At 33.0% G+C, this 19,848-nt stretch overlaps 1 protein-coding gene and 1 pseudogene across 7 annotated transcripts in view; both read left to right on the forward strand.

The window, feature by feature from the left end:
- The window catches only part of USP45 (ubiquitin specific peptidase 45), a 62,059-nt gene that overhangs the window by 9,188 nt on the left and 33,023 nt on the right, over nucleotides 1-19,848 (forward strand). For 3 of the 7 annotated variants that reach the window (XM_006926275.3, XM_006926276.3, XM_025042634.1), the window contains exons 5-8: nucleotides 3,221-3,321; nucleotides 14,074-14,216; nucleotides 14,630-14,725; nucleotides 18,014-18,144. In XM_006926275.3, coding sequence (XP_006926337.1) covers nucleotides 3,221-3,321; nucleotides 14,074-14,216; nucleotides 14,630-14,725; nucleotides 18,014-18,144 — 471 coding nt within the window. Of the gene's footprint in view, nucleotides 1-3,219; nucleotides 3,322-14,053; nucleotides 14,217-14,629; nucleotides 14,726-18,013; nucleotides 18,145-19,848 lie in introns of those variants that run through there. The other 4 variants (XM_025042635.1, XM_025042636.1, XM_025042637.1 and 1 more) reach the window with 4 other exon arrangements.
- LOC112474875 lies at nucleotides 8,418-8,536 on the forward strand (annotated as a pseudogene).

The following is a 19,848-nucleotide window of genomic DNA, read 5'->3' on the forward strand; positions in this document are numbered from 1 at the left end:
TATAAGTGGACACTGTATTGAAAACCTTTTCTTGTATTTTACAACAAAAACTTTCTAACTGGAATTGTGAACTCCTAGGGTTCCTTGAATGAATTTTCAGGAGTTTTCAAGTTTTCTTTAAGACAGAAACATTTTAACTTTGTATTTTCATTTCAGGGCTCTAAAATTAATATAAAGATGTTTTGGTGTATAGGAGAGATCATCATCTTATAATTTAATTCAGCCACAGGATCAGGTGCTTGCTGCATTTGTGTTTTTGTTGTCGTTGGCCCCACGTATTAGGGAGAATGAGGAAAGAACAGAGGATACTTAATATTAAATGATGCATTGGAACCAAGGAAGTGGGGGATGATGCCCAGTGTGGCAGCTCAATAAACACTTCTCCGCAGTCTGAATAGAAGCAGTGGTCTAAAAGTATAGGGCACATCAGAATCATAAGGAGGGCTTGGTAAAATAGACTGCTGGGCCCCAGGCCTAGAGATTCTCATTTAATAGTTTTGGTGTGGGGCCTAAGAATTTGCATTTCTAACAAGTTCTCAAGTATTGCCAATGCTGCTAGTCTGGGAACCACAGTTTGAGGACCATTAAAATAGAAAAAGTGGTGGGGGAATTGAGTAGCACCTGGTAGAATAGGCTCATCTCAACTGAACTTGTGTCAAAACTTCTGTTTTAGCTCTTAGGGCCATAATTATGGTCTGATAATTTCATGATTTAATTTCAGCAAAAAATCTTTACCTAACATAATGAATTAGTATTATTAGTTTTAGTTTAATCGATTTTATAATTTTGTTTTTATATGTATAACTTGGCATTCATTATAAGGACGATGAATTTATTGCATTTGTGAGTGAATGTGTTAGATTTATATTAAAAGAAAATAATTTAAGCTATATTTAAGCTATAATTTAAGCTATAATTTAAGCTACAGATATAAGCTATATCTGTAGAATTATTTCCCTTTCAAAGGAAGAAATTCAAATTTGTTTTATACATTTATAGAAATTTAAATATTGTGACTATTTTTCTCCATTCAATTCTTAAATGTTAAAAAGTTTAATAATTTCAGTAGAAAACTTCATTAATTTGAATTAAAGAGGCTAGCCTGAACTAGAGAAAAACCTGAAAAACCTAAAAAATAAAGAAATATAGATTTGATTATGGTTAACAAAGTGTTGCTGGATAGTGGATTTAATACTGCTTAGTAGATAATAATTATTAGCACAGTGGTTTCTTCTGACTTTACATCAGAATCACACAGGTAGAATTAACCTTTAGGTGCCAGGGGTCCCCTATTAATTCAGGGTTTCTGTATTTTTAAGTTCCATAGGTGATTCTTATGCCTAATCAAAGTTGTGAGGTACTGAGTATACATGAGTATACTTTTACTTAAGCATTAATAGCTTTTCAAGTGTCTCAATTTCTCATCTATAAAAAGAAAATATACTTCTGTAAAGCTATTTATTTTTAAAGCAATGATACTTCTTTGATTTTTGTGAGGAATTAAACCAGAAAATACATATCAAGCACTTAGAACAGTGCCTGGCATATAATAAATGTTCCAATAATTTTTTTTGTTATATCTAATGGAAACAAGTAATTTTAAGTTATTTTGAGCTGTCTTTTCCAAATCCACTGCCATTGTGTAGTTTTTATTTATGTTTTCTTTTTGTACTCTTAAAGTTATAACAATGTATTTTATAATAAGTAAACATTACATTGCAATGTTAGTAAAAATTTCTTGACATTTCAATATTTTACAAATGAGCAATTATATTTTTATTTTTGACAATAGTTATATCAGTAAATATTGATCACCTATTATAATGTAAGCCTGGTAACTGTAATTACATTGTTTAAATTACATCATCGTCTGTTGGAAAAGATGTTTTGGGAACGTTTTCTATGACTCATTTCCTTTATGGATTTATCTATGTATCTATTTCTGTGTGCAAATGATGGAGTGGACACTCGGTGAATATTTGACTGAATTTGAGTACTATTTAGAAAAAGAACCCATTTACAGCCATTGATCCCAGAACCCCTGATAGTTATAGGTAAGAAGATTGAATATGTTAAGGTAGTGTTGGTACAACACATTACATTTATAAACACTTTCATTGCTTTCTAACATATATTTTTATTTGATAATTGGATCCCATGAAGATAAAGAATAGGTAATGATAACATACAGAAGCCTTTATTAATACTGTATTTACTAATGAGTAAACATAGTGGAAGGTAATTTTCTGAAAAGGAAGGTGCTTTTCAGAAAGGAATTTTGAAAATCTCTTCCTTGAATCTCACTTCCCAAATAAGCTTCAAACTAAATAAAACACTTATCTTGTCCAGTCTTCTCCATCTCTATACATGGAACCTCTGTCACTTAAGTATGCAAGCCAGAAGCCTGGCAGTTATTTTCTTCTTTTTATCTTATTTTATTTTTTAACCTTTTAACTAAAATAGACAAATGATCTAATAAATTCCTTTGTACCCATCACCCAGCTTTAAACATTACCAACTCACAGCTAGTCTTGTTTCATCTAAACCAGGATTTCTTATTCTTATTATTATTTTCCTTTGGGCTGATAATTCTTTGTTGTGAGGGGACTGTCCTGTACATTGTAGGAGGTTTAGCAGCATCTCTTGCCCCTACCCATTGGATGCCAGTAGCAGCTTCACCAGTAGTGACAAAAATGTCTCAAAACATTGCCAAATGTTCCCTGGGGTGTAAAATTGCTTTTGTTTGAGAGTCGCTGACAGACCTTCATCCACTTTTCCCTTCACATGGCAGTTATTTTGACACTTCCCTCTCCCTTATTTTTTATATCTAATTCATTACCGTTTATACCTAAAAATATATAAAATAAATTTATTCAATTTTCTCTAGATCCACTGCTTCTACACTGATGTGTTTCTATGCCTGATTCCCTCCAATCTGATATGAGTGTTGTTTTTAAAATGTAAATTAGATCATATCATTCCCCTGCTTGAAAACCCCTCATGGCATTCCATTACTCTTAGGAAAACTACCAGACCTTTGAGTGAGAAAGCTCTTTATGAACTGTCCCCTGCTTATTTGTCTAGACTTACTTGGTGCCTCGTAGCTCCGTTATTCCCATAATTTAAAGACAAAAGTAGATAAATGTCAACTTTATTACTTGATGTGAAATATTATTGAAGATACTTTCATAATTTTTGCTTAAATTTTATATTTTTTCAGGTGTTATGAGTGTGATGAAAAATTATCAACACATTGTAATAAGAAGGTTTTGGCTCAGATAGTTGATTTTCTTCAGAAACACGTTTCTAAAACACAAACAAGTAAGTTAAGTAATTGCTAAAGAAATCTATATTAAAGTACAGTATTTTATATTTCATATAAAGAGTTCATAAATTCATAAAGAGTACTTTACATGTTCCTGTCACTTCTCAGTAGGAGTGCCATGCATTCTTAGGTAGCTATTATGTATTGTATTTATATAACCAGTAATGAGAAGCTGGTGAGGGTAGTGACTAGATAATGGGCTTTTTAGTCAATGCTGAGTTTGACTTTAGGCTCCACCTAAATTACTTACTGTCCATGTGGCTTTAGTTTCCTTACTTAAAAAAATAGGATAATAATTCTACCATATACAGTTGTTGTGAGCCTTAGAAATGTTTTCTAAAGATTTAGAAATTATGTACGTAAAAATATTTGCGTAATGCCAAACACATGGTTATGAAATTACATCTGTTATTTGTTATGTAATTGTAGTGCAGTTCTGACACTAACCACCTGTAATTAGGCTGACCTTGCAGATTAAGGGCTCAGTGCCCCTACAAGATTGCCCTTACTTCATACACTATCCTCAAGTTCAGGGGTTCTCAGGCCACCCACATTTCTGATCAACTGGCTATAAAATCAGGGGTTCTCACTATCCTGTTAAGTTCAATAATTTGCCACAGTGACTCAGAGAACTCAGGAAAATGCTATACTTACAATTACGGTTTTATTATAGGAAAAAAAAAAAGATACAAATCAAGATCAGCCAAAAGAAGAGACACATAGGGTGGCTTTGGGAAGGCCCCAAACATGCAGCTTCTGTATCTTCTTCCTGTGGTGTCAGGATACATCACCTTCCTGGCACATCAATGTGTAACAATACACACAGACTGCTACAGACTATTGTTAATAAGCAAAGAAGAAAGCTCGCTGGAGCTTTGGTGTCCAGAGTTTTTATTGAGGTTTCATTGCATAAGCATGACTGACTGAATCATTGGCCACATGATTTACCTCAGTCTCCAGACCCCAACCTTCTAATCACATGGTTGGTCCTTCTGGCATAGCAAGCTCCCATCCTGAGTCATTTTATTGGCATAACCTATCTAGGACCCACAATAAATAAAAAAGACACTTTGTTAACATTAACTATCAAGTGTGGTCCAAGGGGCCCATGATGAACAAAAAAAGGACACTCCAGTTACTCTAGAAATCCAAGGATTTAGAGGGTACTTCTCAGGAACCCAATACAAAGGGCAGCCAAATCCTTTATCATACAATAGTAATGTATTGTATATTATATACTTGGTTGATTATATACTTTGTTATCTAACATATAGGCAATATATAATACATGTGAATATAAATTAAGAGTAAGAGGGAAGCAGTTTCTTCATTAAAATATATTAAGTGCCTATCATATGCCAGGCTTTATACTTTATTCAGTAGTGGTAAAACAAAAATAGTTTTATCTTGCCCTCTTGGAGTTTAGAGTATAGTGGGGGGGAAAAAATAAGCAAATATATAATAACTTTTGATAAGTGCTACAAAGGAAAGGAACAGATTGCAGTGATAGATGATAAATCTAGTGGTCACAGTGATCAAGAAAGGCCAATGTGGCTGGAGCGTGGTTTGCTGGGAGAGACTCAAACGAGATGAAGTTAAGAGGTGGGTAGGAGGTCATGAAGGATACTGTAAAGAATTCCTTGGTAAAGATTTATTTTATTGTAAGTGTAATGGAAGCTGTTAAAGTTTTAAACGGGAGTAACAGTTATTTTATCTTTTTTAAAAACAAGATGACTCTAATTGCTATTGAAGAGTGGACTGTTGGGGGTTAAGAGTGGCAGTGGAGAGATCGTTAAGGAGGTTATTGTGGTAGGGAAGGTGAGGGACTAGTAAGTAGAGGCACTGGTGGGAAGTGGGTGGATTAAGATGTAATGAGTGAGGGAGAGTGGGAGGAATCAAGTACAAACCTGAGGATTTTGATTGAGTAACTAGGTGAATGGGAGTGAATGGACATGATAATTTTGAAATTCCTTTGGAGCAGAATTGAACTGCTTAGTAATTGGCATCAGAAACCAAAAAATTATATAAAAAATATAATGATCAGCTGTATTTTTTATAGCTCAATATACAATTGTTTTTGTTAGCTGTTGCTTTGAGACAGTTATGGTGAAGAAATTGGAGGAGGAACTGAAGGAGAAGGAGGTAAACTCAGGTTCCTGGACGTTAAAAGAAATGATTCATTTTATCACTCATTCATTTATTTATTTATCAAACATTTACTGAAATCTTACTCTGTCCCAGGCATACTAGTTACAGCTCCAACTGTGCTCAAATAAAGAATAAGGATAATATAACAGTGAAAGACATTTAAGACTTCAGATGTTGTTCTCAGTGCTGTCTCTGGAAAACTGCACATCAAATTTGTTTTGTTGGCCTAATAAAAAGATACGTAAGGATATGATATCAAGGGTGGCAGAAGTACAATTGTTGAAATTTTTTTCTCTTTATTTTTTTTTAATCTTAGAGGTTCCTTCAGGTTAAGAGCAAAGCCAGTCTAATTCCATTCAATTTTACACATTTCTCAAATATTTATTATAAAGAATGTAAGGTAGGAAGCATGGAATAGTGCGGAAAAAGAACATGGACTTTGAGTCAGGAGTCTGCCATTCAAATTTGACTCTTTGAATCAATCACTAGCTATGTTACCCAGGGCAGGTTACAATGTGTTTGTCTCAGCCTCATTTTCCTCAGCACTTTCTCTTCTTTCCCATGTTGCTTCAGGGAATAGAGATTGATAAGACAGTTCCTGCCCTAAAGAAGTTTAAGGTCTAAAAGAAGGTGTGAGATAAAAAGGTGATGCTAATGTAAGCAGAATAAAATTTGTATTTTGAGAGATGTTCAAACAAAGTTCTTTAGATATCCAAAGTGGGATGTAATGTTTAGTTTTAAAAAAATGCAAAAGGAATCTAAAATAAGCAGGCTTTCAAGCTGACCCTTAAAGGGTCAACTTTGGATAGATTGAGATGAGAGAAGAAACATTTCAGGTGGTGGGAAGAACCAATGTAGGCTTTAATTGTGTTTAGGGAACCAGGGGTGGCAGCTCCTGGAATAGTGGGAAACAGATTCTTGAAGGGGTTTGAGAGTGTAAAACTTTCAAAGCTAGAGAGAGACTGAGTTCTGAATTCAAAGTTTCCAGAAGTTCTCGGGCATAATGTGGCTATCTTTGTGATCCAAGCTACAGGATTTTTCAGGCAAGTTTGATTTAAAATAAGTTCCCTTGGCATTCTGGAAGATTTTGGGGGGGGCAGGGTGCATAGTAATCTACTGTATTCTTTCTTACATGAGGCTTTAGTATATTTTTATAAAATACTTTAAAAATCAAATGTGAAATTTGCTATTGAAATTGTAATGTTGGATATGATTATGCAGCTATTTTAAATGATAATTGTGAAGACTGTAGAAATGTAAAAATCTCTGTTTATGGTAATTTAAAAAGAATACAAAACTATGTATTATATTTAGGTGGGAGGACAAGAATGATTTAAAAATATTTTTATAAAAAGATCTTTTTCTATTTTGCTCTAAGTAAAAATAACTACTGAGAGGAAAGCCTGAACATATACTTTAAACATGTTCTTAAGTATGCAGTACCAGAGTTAATTTCATGTCTAATACATCCAATTCAGCTTCTCTACACAGAGAATATAGGGTATTGTCTCATCCATCTCTTAAAAACAACTAGCTCAGTGATCTGAATTTTTGCTTTAGTAGCCCTTTAGACTCTTAAAAAATTATTGAGGACTTAAACAGCCTTATGTTATATATATCAATATTTAGGTTATGTATGATATTAGGTTATGTATATCAATACTTATCATATTAGAAATTAAAACTAAAAAATTAAAATATTCACTGAAAAATAGCATAATTTCATGACATGTTAACAAATAACATTTTAAGAAGAGATAACTATTTTTCAAAATAATAATAGGTACCTTTGTTTTGTTTTTACAAATCTCTTTAATATCTGGCTTAATAGAAGACAGCTGGATTCTCATATGTACTGCATTCAGTTTTGTGACATCACATGGCATGTAGCCTCTAGAAAACTGTGTTCTATGATTGAGAATGAATGAAAGTAAAAAAAATAAGATCTTAGACTTACTAGAAACTTCTTTTGACCTTAAGAATCTGAAAGGAGGATAATGTCTTCAGAACTGCTGAACTAGCACGTTTCTGTTTTTATATTTTCTGTCCAGCCTTCTTGCCCTAAGACTCAGCTCAAATCCTGCTTCAAGGACACTTTCCCAATCTTTTGTTTTATTCTATGTAGCATACCTTAGAATCTGATAACATATGGTTTTGTGATGTTTAGCTTTCATGTGTTTATGTGTCTTATTTATAAAACTATATGTACCTTTGCTGATAGTCTTTTTGATTCCTATATGGCTAAGCAGTAAATACTTGCTGAATTGATCTGAACTAGTATGTAATGCGTTTTTTTCTGAGGAAGTAGATAAGCTTTGCATTTTCACCAAAAAAACAAAACAAAACAAAACTGAATATCAAATTTATTTTATGTATTCATTCGGTCTTTTAATATTTGCATTTCTACCTTGTGCCAGATACTGTGCTATGTTGAAAATATAGTAGTGAATGAGATGTTGTTCTCAGTTCCTGCCATTATTGATCTATTGGTTGAGTGAGGAATATTGACAAATCACACTTACTTATAATTGCTTGTTGAAATAGTGCTGTGATGGAACAAGTACAGGAGACTGCGAGAACACTTTGGAGTAGTATCTAACATAGAATGGAGGAGCCAGGAAGATTTTATTTAGAGGAATGCCTTCTAAGCCAAGAGCTGAAAGATACCTAGAAATAAGCTAGGCAAAGAGAGAAAAGGCATGTGTTCCATGCAGAGGAAATAGCTTATTGATGAGTGAGGGAGCTTGATACTTTCAGGGAATTTTATAGTGCTGCAAGGTTGAGTTTTATGGTGTTGGGGAATGGTGACAGATGAGACTAGAGGTAAGGAGGAACAGATATTAAAGTGACTTGTAAATTTAAAGTTTATACTGCAGACAGTGAGAAACCACTAATTTTAAGCAGAGAGGTGGATGATAAGTTTTGTATTTTAGAGACATCTCTTGTCTACGGTCATGCCACTTTGAACAAACCCGATCCTGTCTGATCTCAGAAGCTAAGCAGGGTTGGGCCTCGTTAGGACTTGGATGGGAGACCACCTAGGAAGACCAGGTGCTGTAGGCATAAAAAATAAAAAATAAGGGATTGTAAGTTAACAAGGTCCTTGCAATCTGTGTGGTCAACCAAGGGTTGCCTCGCCTAAAAAACATATATAGAGAGAGACATCTCTTGACTGTAGTGTGGAGATAGTAGGCATGCTACTTTATGTGCATTTCCCCATTCATGTGGCAGTATCAACTTATATGATCAAATAAAGATTTCTAAGGCTAATAGTTAACTAGGAGTTAGTGGAATCTTGAGAATAAACAAGTAAGGTAATTATTTGGTTCCAAGGTAGAGGAGTAGTGGGGCAGCAAGTTTTTCCTTTTTAAAGCTTAAACTTCTTTTCAGCTGCGGAAATGGGCAAATTACATTAATACTACATGACTGGTTTAGGTAATTGCATTAAGCAGTTGAGGGAACCCCAGTGCAGGTTCCCAGAAGAATGCTTACAGCTGTGTAGATTTCACATCTGATGCTAGCTAGCATTTGCTTTTTGAAAAAAAATCCCTCAACATCCTCCCCTACAGACACATACCAGAAAACCTAAAACAACAAATAAAATCCTAATATAATATAAAGGTCATATATAACACAACTGAAAAAGAGCATGAAAACTCTCGTGGGGCCCACCCAAAAATATGTATTGCTAAAAGTGGGTCGATAATTCTCTTGCAAGGCTCATTTGTCACTTTGATAGTCTTGTAAATGTCATGTAAGTATTCTGTAAATACTTACAGAACACAGGAATTCCTGGTGAAATAATGTCACCTAAGCTGAGTCTTAGGGCAAGTAAGGCTGGACAGAAAATATAAAAACAAGTTTTTTTCTAAAATAATAAATTTGGCCTGTAATTTTAATACTGGGATGCCATTTAAAGTAAGCTTAAGGAGCATAAAATATTAAAGAGCATATTATCATCTGTTAAATTCATTAAATTTATGCTCTTGGTATAAAAAGACATGATTTATGTTGGTTCTTTTAGAGGTTTCATTATAAAAGTTTTGTGTATCTTTTTTTTGAAATAATAGAGTAAATAGTATGCTTGGGATCTGAAACAGTATATCTGAAGATAAATAATATAGTGCTCTTTTACAGTAACCATTTGAAGGTAATGTAACAACTCTTTTTTTAAAAGTAATATATTTTGTTCTATAAAGTGACAGTTATATGCCAAAGAATTTTGTATTTTCAAAAATAAGTACTAAAAGTAGTTAGGGTTAGGGACAAGCAGATGTTAGACATTTAAAAAACAATTTATTGTTACCTGTAGGGATTGAAATCCGGGGTTCCCCATCTGAACTACAGAACATAGAAAATTATTTGAGTGACTGTTTTCTCAGTTCTCCTAAAGATGGCACTAACTAGTACCCTTCTGGATACATAGGAAGAAGTTAATTGCATATAGTGGGTGCCTAGGGTATTAGGGCTTAATTCTTTTGAAGAACCCTTTGAGAAGGGCTGATATAAACTTTAATAAAGCTATAAATTCACACACCAATGACAGCAATTGATTACATCCAGCTTTGCTTAAGATCAGTGGCCTTTTCTTTCGTATCACCACTAGTATTTCATTAATGTCTTAAATTATCACACTTGTTAACCTTATCAACCATTATATACAGACAGACAGTAGATCAGAATGGTTAAGTGTATGGATTTCAAAGCCAGACTGCCTGGGTTTGAATCTCCCCGCTACCGCTAACTACCTTGTGCCTCAATTTCATCATCTCTCTGCAATGGGGACAATATTGGGAGATAATGTTCTCAGACTCTTTAAGCAAATCACCAATTAAGTTTGCTTTTCTCATGCCAATGGGAAACTTGGGAGGCACTATTGTTCCTGTTCAGTTACAATTGGCATACAATATTATATTAGTTTCAGGTGTATAACATAGTGATAGACATCTATGTAACTCGTGAGATGATCACCCCGATATATCTAGTACTCATCTGACACTACATAAAGTTTTACTTAGATATCATGAATTTAAGGCTTAATTATCTCCTTGCTGTTCACTATGTATCAATTCCTTATACTCTAGTCATAAATCATAAGAATAAATATAATAGTTCATATAGTACTTGGCACACAGTAGACATTTGATAGATCAATTCAATTTGAGTTGTTACATTTTATAAATGTGCTATTTAGTAAAATGAAAAACTTGCACTGTAAATGAAACAAATTTAAATAGTTCTTAGAAAATGTCATTTTATTTTCTAGTTAAATTATCTGATCTATTTAACATTCAAGTCCAATAGTATAATTAATTTTGAATATGTTCTCATAGGCTTACACGTAAAAGTCAGCAAAACAGATCCTTGCCACTTGTGTGAAGTGGCTGTTTAACCATGAAATAAACTATTTTTATTGCCATTGCCCTGTGGATATGTTCTTTCTGGCAGTGCTGTCCATATTTGGTGGCTCTGCGTGGAGAGCCAGGTGGTGCTGAAAAGCATCGCACAGTGAAGCGTGGATGTATCTAGGTTTGACATTTGTCATCCCTCACTGCTGAAGGGAAGGGTAAAATCTGTTTTTCCATATGTTTATGCTTTTTTTTTGCCTGCAGTTTTGTCCAGATGGTCTTCTGAACATTGTTTACTTTAGGTTGCTATCCCAGATGTTTTGAAAACTGATGGGTAAAAGTGGTACACAGATACGTAAATCATTTGCATGTTACAGTTTAAAAATACAATTCTTATAAGATTAAAATATAACTTATTTCTGGAAGTATTTTTCCAAGTGATGAATAAATATATTTTTATATATGTTATATATTTAAATATAGTTAATATCATCCATATAGTTTAGTTCCCCTAACCACTCTGTTTTATGTTAAGCTGAAAAATATTATGGTGGCATTTATTAAGAATGTTAACTAAAAGAAATACTTTTGAGGAATCATATTTGTTCAGAGTTGCATATACCGAAATCTGTAAGAATCTTGCCCTGCTATCTTAGTTCTTCTCATTGTGCATAAGTCACCGAAGAGAAATTAGGTGGTAAAATGACAGTGGATTTATAATAAAAATATCATTGTGACCATGGGCTTAACCTGTTGGAGACTGAGTTTTGTAAAAGTAAAATCAGTAACAGTCTTGCCCTAAAAGATGGAGTAATGCTTGGATTTAATTACTCTTTCATCCTAAATCTCTTAAAAATCACCATAAACCATCTATTGGCAAGGGCTGTCTGAGAGCCTGAAACCTGCTGATTTGAGCCTCTAGTTGGAATCTCAGATATAATGAAGAGGTGGACTGCTCTCATTTGCAAACCCAGCCAGTATCCTATGGGACTTCCTCTTGTTTGTGCAGTGCTTTTTAAGCACCGACTGGCTTTTTTCATTTGTTGTTATATTCACTTGCGAGTTTGAATACTGTCTGGCCTTTTTGTGCTTTTTCTTTTCTCCATACCTGGCCTCTGCACTTCAATGACCTTCTTCATTAATTGTACTAGCCTTTGCCCCCAAGCTCTAGTGGAATATAATTTTATCACTTCTAATAATACCTGGAGGACAGTAGAAGAGATCTATCTTGCTAGTTCTTTTCTGTGTTAACTTGGAATTCTAGGTTTGAGAATTAAAAATAGCTCTTCAGTATCAGGAAAACAAACATTGAATAACAACCAATAATGTTTAAAGAATAAGCAAACAGGATTAAAGGGAAAAGCAGGTAATAAGATTTATGAAAAAAAATTAGTTGCATCACAGGGTAGGAGAAAAGACTTGAAGGAAAAATCTTTTCCATGCAAGAGGTTTGCTTAATGTTAGAAACAATCTTAGAAACCACCAATTCATTTTTCTCAAGGAGATAAGATGTTTCTACACATTCAAAAGAAATACCAAAGAATTATGAAAACTACGGTCAATATAAAAGGCAAACTTCATATTAGCAATGTAGCATATAAAAACATATAAGCAATGGATGTGAAGGATAGTTCATGAAGATACATAGTGCTTACTATGCCAAGTATTTTGGAAATAGCTCATTTAATTCTGCTGAAAAAATGTGTTAATAATTCCATTTGGTTGATACTGGAGCCCCATATCTTAAGATGCATTTGAAGAGGGGGCAAAAGTCAAAGGTGCCAAGTCAAGCCATATTTGAACCAATAGGATGTGCATGACATCAGTCTACCGGGACCTAAGACTGAAATTTCTCTTTATGATGTTTCTTCCTCCTATCCTGAGAATAGGGCTGCCTCCACCCCTGTTTATCTCCCTTAATGCTGTTGTACAGAAGAGTGATTGGTGGGGAGGAGATGTCTTACCTCCTCTTAAGAAATCATCAGAGACAGAGAAGACTACAAGTCTACTATGTTTGCTCTTTAATATTGTAGGTTTTCATGTATGTTGAATTTTTATTATGTACATTCTCCCGAACAACACACCCCTGTGGGAAAAAGAGTGGTCATAAGAGGCATTCCCTGGTCTCCATCAATCTGATTGGAGGGACAGACAGCCAAACATTTAAAAGTTAATTAGTAATGCAGGGCAGCATGTCGGTATTAGATGAATAAAAGATAAAATTATAAAATACTATAAAATCTGAGGCTTGAAAGTAATTTAAAGAATATTTAGTTAAAACTAAAAGATTTGAGAACTTGGGAATTTTCTATTAAACTTCATATTTTAATGATTCAGAAAGAAATTTTCTGTTAAATAGATATCTGTTGTGTCAGGAATCATTCTCCGTTTTCATGTTATTAAACATGATGAACTGACACTATAATTTGTAAATCTGCATTAATTTTACAAGTTGGTAAACTCAAAATATTCATTTATGTACTATACACTTAGGTATTTTACTTTTTATATTATAATTCTGTTAATTTTTTAACTTTATTTGAAAACTTCAAACTTACAGAAAAGTTACAAGAACAATACAAAAAATTGCCACTATATGGTGACTTTCTAATTTCATCATTTCTTCTGTTTATTAGTTGGCATTCTCTTCTAAGGAAGAGTTTCCTCCCTTTTACCCCATTTTAAAATCTGTTTTCAGTTTAGGCTTATCATTTTGTCCAGTGAATAGTAATCTATTAGTGCCCTTCTTCATTTTGATATTCAGATTGACTCGGATTGGACAGGTGGGAACCTACTCAAAATGATACCTATGTATTTTGACATACTCATCAGTTTTTTTGAGCATTTCTTCATTTTCCGGCACAATAAAAGTGTCATAGGTTCATTTTGCCTCTTTGCTGCCCCACGGTTAAGAATCACCCATTTCTTCAAGGAGTCTTCATTCCTTTTGGTAAGGAATGATATTTAGAAATCAAGAGCTGGGTGTTTTCTTCTTGTTCTTTTATATTTAATTTTTTAATTCATCCGGAATTTATTCTGCAATGTTGTGTGAGTTACAGATTTTATATTAATATGAACTAAAATTAATTGCTTTAGCGGTAAGATATAAAACCCAAGACATTTATTTTTGTTTGTGTTCTTGACTTTCAGGAACATCGATTCAGGAGAAATGTCAATTTAATTTTTAAATAATATATTTAAATTATATAAAATGATTTACATCTTATGTCAGTTATGTTTTCTCTAACTTAGGTGCATTTTCTAGAATCATAAAACTTTGTGAAGAGAAATGTGAAACGGGTGGGAAAAAAAAGGGAAGAAAAGGCAGCAATGTAACATCTGTAAAAGGAATTACGAATTTAGGAAATACTTGCTTTTTTAATGCAGTCATGCAGGTAAGAGCCACCAGAAAGCTTTGTAACATGTAGAAGACAATTTTAATTAATGTGTATTTGTTTGCACACCTGTAGACTGTCAAATGACTAACTATTCATCTACAAATTTCTGTTTTTGTTTGTTTTAGGCTATCTTAGCCATTGTCATATATATATATATACCTTTTCCACATTGCTTCTGAAATGTCTTCCCTGTATTTTGTCATGGCTCTATGAGTAATGGCGACATTAAATATAAAATGTATCCAATTAAATTTTTGAAACTTAAAAATTTTAGCTATGCTAGATGAAATTCGAAACTTTGAGAAAGTAATTTATTACATAAAATCATATTCTCTAAAATATTATATTCTATATAATATTCCAAAAATATTATAACTGAATCAGAAGAGTTTGCTTTTGTTTTCTTTTAGAACTTGGCACAGTCTTACATTCTTACTGAACTGATGAATGAGATCAAAGAAAATGGTACAAAACTCAAGATTTTTCCTTCTGCAGACTCTCAGTTGGTAAGAAGTCTAACAATCTGGATGAGAGCTCTTTGAGATGAGATACTGACATTGCCAAAATCTGTCTTTAATGTTCCTCAGGTCTATCAACTGAGATGCTAGAGGATTTGGAAAAATAATTCAAAAGCATTTTGTGAAGATAAACAAAACATTTAAAACTTCTAAAATCATAACTTTAAGATAGATATGTTTAGAACATATGGGTCAAGCAATACAAAAATATTGAGATAGCTTCCAAACAAATTACTAGCAAAGACAAAAGTGGTTTGACATTTTTTGGGCAAATTGTCTAGGACTCCTATTTTGTAGTTACTGGTGACAATGTTTAAAGATAGCATTTTTTTTTTCCTTTAAAGGTAGATGTAATTTTAAAGTGAGCATCTAAAAGTTTTTCGAAGTCTGGTCTGATAATGTTTTTAAGCTAATGAGGAAGTAAAAGCAGCCTCTAACATTCAGAAGCTGGCCTGGCACCCATAGCTTGGCTGTTATTCAAATACTAACTTCAGGTTAGGTTACTCTAAGACTGATAAAATGAGACAAAGCAAGTCCACTTCATAATTTTATCTAAATACAGACAAAAACAAGTTTACTCTACCACTTAGAAAATCCTAAGCATCCTCTCTCGGCCAAAGTGAGTGAGTGCTGTTTGTTTACTAGCTATTGCTTTATTCTCATTCTAGTCTCCTGCCACCCAAAGATAAGAGTTAATGAGTTACCCAGTCATAGAATTAGTCCTACTTTCTGACAGCATCCAAGTAAGAGCAGACCTCTACTTTCCTTAGGCTCTTCCTTAAATGACCCAACTAAAGCCCAAATCCTATATTGGTTCTTTTGAATACTCTCTTATTGAGACACCCCATGATTCCTTGTGGTTCATGTTCTCCCTCAATGCAACAAGTAATAAACCCACCTTGTTCAACTGTAGGTATGTTCCTGGTGATCTTTGGCTGGAGCTCATTGACACTGGTAATAATGATTTTAGTTAGAAATTGATTTGTGTGTGCACGTGCACGTGTGTGTGTGTGTGTGTGTGTGTGTTTTAGAGGAAGAAAGAGTATATGTGTAGCTCATAATCTGGCTTTTAAAAAGTACTTAAAGAGGAGTTCTAAAAATTCTTCGCCCAATGTAGTAAGCTTAGATTTTTCTTCCAAGGAGGCAGTTTTGAAAGGTGATATTTTTTTTTTGATTAAAAGGCAAACTGTAAATTCATTGCCTGTTCAGCTCCTTAAAAAATTTTATGGTAGATTCCAATGTCTTCTCCTAAAGTATAGTGAAATAGTGAAGGCTACTCTACTAAATGGAAGTTAATGCTTAGTCATTTGAAAAGGTTTCATATGAAATGTGGTTGAATGTTAAGTTTAAGTATTTCACATGTGGAGCTGTGTCTCAAGATTACTGTATGGCAATTAGATATTATAGCTGATCACTTTAGGTTTGTGTCACTTTTAAGAAGGAATTTTCAATCTAGGTTTTCGGATTTTAGAACAAACAGTTGACCGGAGCTGTGGCACTGTCAGTGTAGATCACCAGTTTTACTTTGTCCTTTGCAATCTGTATGCCTTTTATTTCTTTTCCTTACTGGCTTGACCCACCAGTAATATATTGAATAGATGATGAGATGAGAGCAAACATCCTTGCCTTAATCCTCAAATTAGAGCAAAAACATTCAGTCTTTCACTATTGTTAAGAATGAAGTTAACGGTAGGTTTTCCATAGGTGTTCTTTATAAGGTTGAGGACATTCCCTTCTATTCCTAGTTTTCTGAAGGTTTCATCATGAATGAATGCTGAATTTTGTTAAATGCTTTTCCTGCATCTATTGAGATTATCATATAGTTTTTCTTCTTTATTCTCTGTTAATGTGGCAAATTACACTGATTGATTTTCAAACCTATCTTGTTAACCTAGGACAAACCCACCTTGTTATGATGTATTATTATTATTATATGTTGCTGAATTTGATTTGTTAATGTTTGTATACATATCAGCAGTGTTCTTACTTTAAAAATTTTATTAAGCTATTCATACAGAAAAGCGTACATCACAATTACATAGATGATAGATTTTCACAAAATGAAATTAACACTTTGCTCAAGAAACAGAACATAATCAGCAGCTGGAAGCCCCCTTCAGATTGCCTTCCATTCATTACCTCACTACCTGACAAGGATGGCCTCTATCCTGGTTTCTAACAGGACAGATCCATTTTGCCTGTTTTAATAATTACATAAATGAAATCATATAATATGTACTTTTTTGGATTTGGCTTCTTCCTGTCGATGTTTGTGAGATTCATCCATATTGCATTCTCATCAGCAAATTTACCTTAGCTTTCAAAGTTTAAGTGTACTTTTAAAACCTAAGGTTATTTACTCACTTAGTTCTGAAGGGTTTCTCCTTTGTCTAAAAATGCTTTATTTGGGAGTAGGAGATACTACGCCTTAGTTCTTGGACTTCGAAACTGCCTTAGATTTTACTTTTGACACTTGAAGTAACTTAATTCACTTAACATAGCAAAAAGCACTTTGATATTCAAAAGCTATGGAAAATTATAGCCTGTCCTTTATGTGGTTTTAGCCAGGTTGTGGATTTTTAAGCATAGTTGGTATGAAATATATACATTACGTGTATTTCATGAACACGTGAATGAGACAACATAATAGTTGCCCTAGGAGATAACATTCTAATGTTTGAAGATTATATTTGGAATGTGCTTTTTATTCATTGTAAAGAGAGGGAGTTACTGGTGAAGGTAACGTTTTAGAAAACAAAACTTGGTGGGAAAAAAATTCTAGAATAAAAGGCATTGATCCTTTACACAATTTTAGCTGCTTTTGTCAAGCTTTATGTCTCTCTCCTTTACAAGAGGGAGATGGTATACCAATTTTGTGATTTAATTTCCCATTCCTTATTTATTTGGGGAAAAGAAGAGTATGAAGTTTTGCTAATATAATTTATAATTATAAAGATGTACAAATATCAAGTAGATGAATAATTTTGCTATTGGGAGAGCACATTAAGGGACAGTTTCAAGCAAATAAAGATTAGTGATTTCATTCTTAAGCTAATAGTTCTATTTACATAAAAGGCATAGGGTATGAGAATACCTGTGTTTTTTAAGATAAGGCATTTAATTCCATTTTCTTTTTTTGTATATTTATTTTTATATGAGGGAATAAAGTGTCTTAATACAGTTGAGGCAATTTAGTTGTCATCATTTAAACAAAATATAACTCTTAGATTTTAAATAATATATATTTCTGACATAGAGTTGATTATGTTTTTAAAGGATCCATTAATGGTGGAACTTTCAAGTCCTGGACCATTGACCTCAGCCTTGTTCCTGTTTCTTCACAGCATGAAAGAAACTGAAAAAGGACCACTTTCTCCTAAAGTTCTTTTCAATCAGCTTTGTCAGAAGTGAGTGCATGTGTATTCTTAATATAAATAATCATGAGTTATTGTATTTATCACTTAATATGAGTAATTTCACTCTTACTGTAACATTGCTATTATTGCTTAGACTACCAAGAGAAAGAACATGTTTAGTTTCAGCTCTGTGCTTTATGTAAATTATGTCTTGTACTGCTATGAAGTGATTATTTATTCCCATTTTATATAAGGAAACAGAGACTTTTAGAAGTCGAGTAGTTTACCTCGTTTCGTAGTGACAGAGCCAGGATTCTAATACAGGTCTGTCTTGATTCAGAACCTCACAATATAATACTATAAAGTAAGAAAATAGAATTATAAAATATGAAATTTGCTGTAATAGATCATCTAACATAGTTTATTTTAAAAGATGCAAATAGAGTTTAAGTGAATTGAAGAACTTACATTTTTGTATATCTACAATCTTTAAAATTTTATTTTAATTTAAGCTTATCTATGCCATGGTATTGTGTTTTATCTCATAGTATTATACCAATGTTAATTTCTTTTTTAAAAAAGTTTTATTTGTCTTTCTATGACTGGCTTATTTCACTTAGCATAATGTGCCATGGTATTTTAAGTGTAGTTCAAAGTATGGAGAGTTTATGATATGTTTCATTTGCTTGGCAAAAGCCCTGAAAAGTCTGAGAGATGGGTGCCTCATAAAGTCAAAGTTTTTAGGACATTATATGCTTTAGAACTTTGTTTTTGACTCTACTAAAAGTAGCTTTTTGTATCATTTCATTGTAGTTTTATAAAGATTTTTTAAAAGAATTTTTAAAATAATTTGTTAAATTATTAAAATAAGTGCTCATAGACAAAAATTCAAACTATTATCTGTTTTTTAATTTTCAAAAGTGGTTTTGCATGTATGGAAACACAAATTGTCTGCAACTTGCTTGTTTTGGTTAATATTTTGTACATCTTTCTCTATAGTACATGTGGATATAACTTACTCGATTTTACATATGTGTATGTGTGTGTATACATCTTATTGCACTTGAGAGAATACATCTGTAGGATAAATAGAATGGTCAAACATTATTTGAAAATATTTAAAAATTACATTTTCTTTTGCTTTATTGTGTTTACTTTAAAAAGAGATACATATTAAGAAAAGTGATTTTTAAAAAATAAGATGAAGATTTGTCATATTTGTTGGGCCTGTTTTTGGACCCTGTTCTATTACATTGATCTTTCCTTGTGCCAGTACTGCAAGGTCTTGATTACTGTAGCTTCATAGGAAATCTTGTAATTGAGTAATGTGAGTCCTTGAGCTTTTTCCTCTTCCTCCTCCTCCTCCTTCACTTCCTCTTCCTCCTCCTTTTTTTTTTTTTTTTTACTATTCTAGTTGCATTACTTTTTAATATGAATTTTAGAATTAGTTTGTCAACTGGAGTTGGCATTGAATGTGTAGATCAGTTTGGACAGAATTGACATCTTAATGTTGAATCTTCCCATGAATGATTATGATATGTCTTTTCAGTTAAAGTCTTTGATTTTTCTCATCAAAGTTTTGTGATTTTCAGCCTACAAATCTTGCACATACTTTGTTAGATTTACCTTAAGACTATTCTTTGGTGTGTCATGTACCTTAAGAAGTGCCACCAAATTCTGAAGATAGAATGAAAGTACAGTGTATAGTATTTTATGTATGTTCTTCTGTATTACCTTCTAATTTACTAATTCACC

The sequence above is a fragment of the Pteropus alecto genome, unplaced genomic scaffold, assembly GCF_000325575.1.
Source record: "Pteropus alecto unplaced genomic scaffold, ASM32557v1 scaffold7, whole genome shotgun sequence".
In the NCBI taxonomy this organism is placed as follows: domain Eukaryota; kingdom Metazoa; phylum Chordata; class Mammalia; order Chiroptera; family Pteropodidae; genus Pteropus; species Pteropus alecto.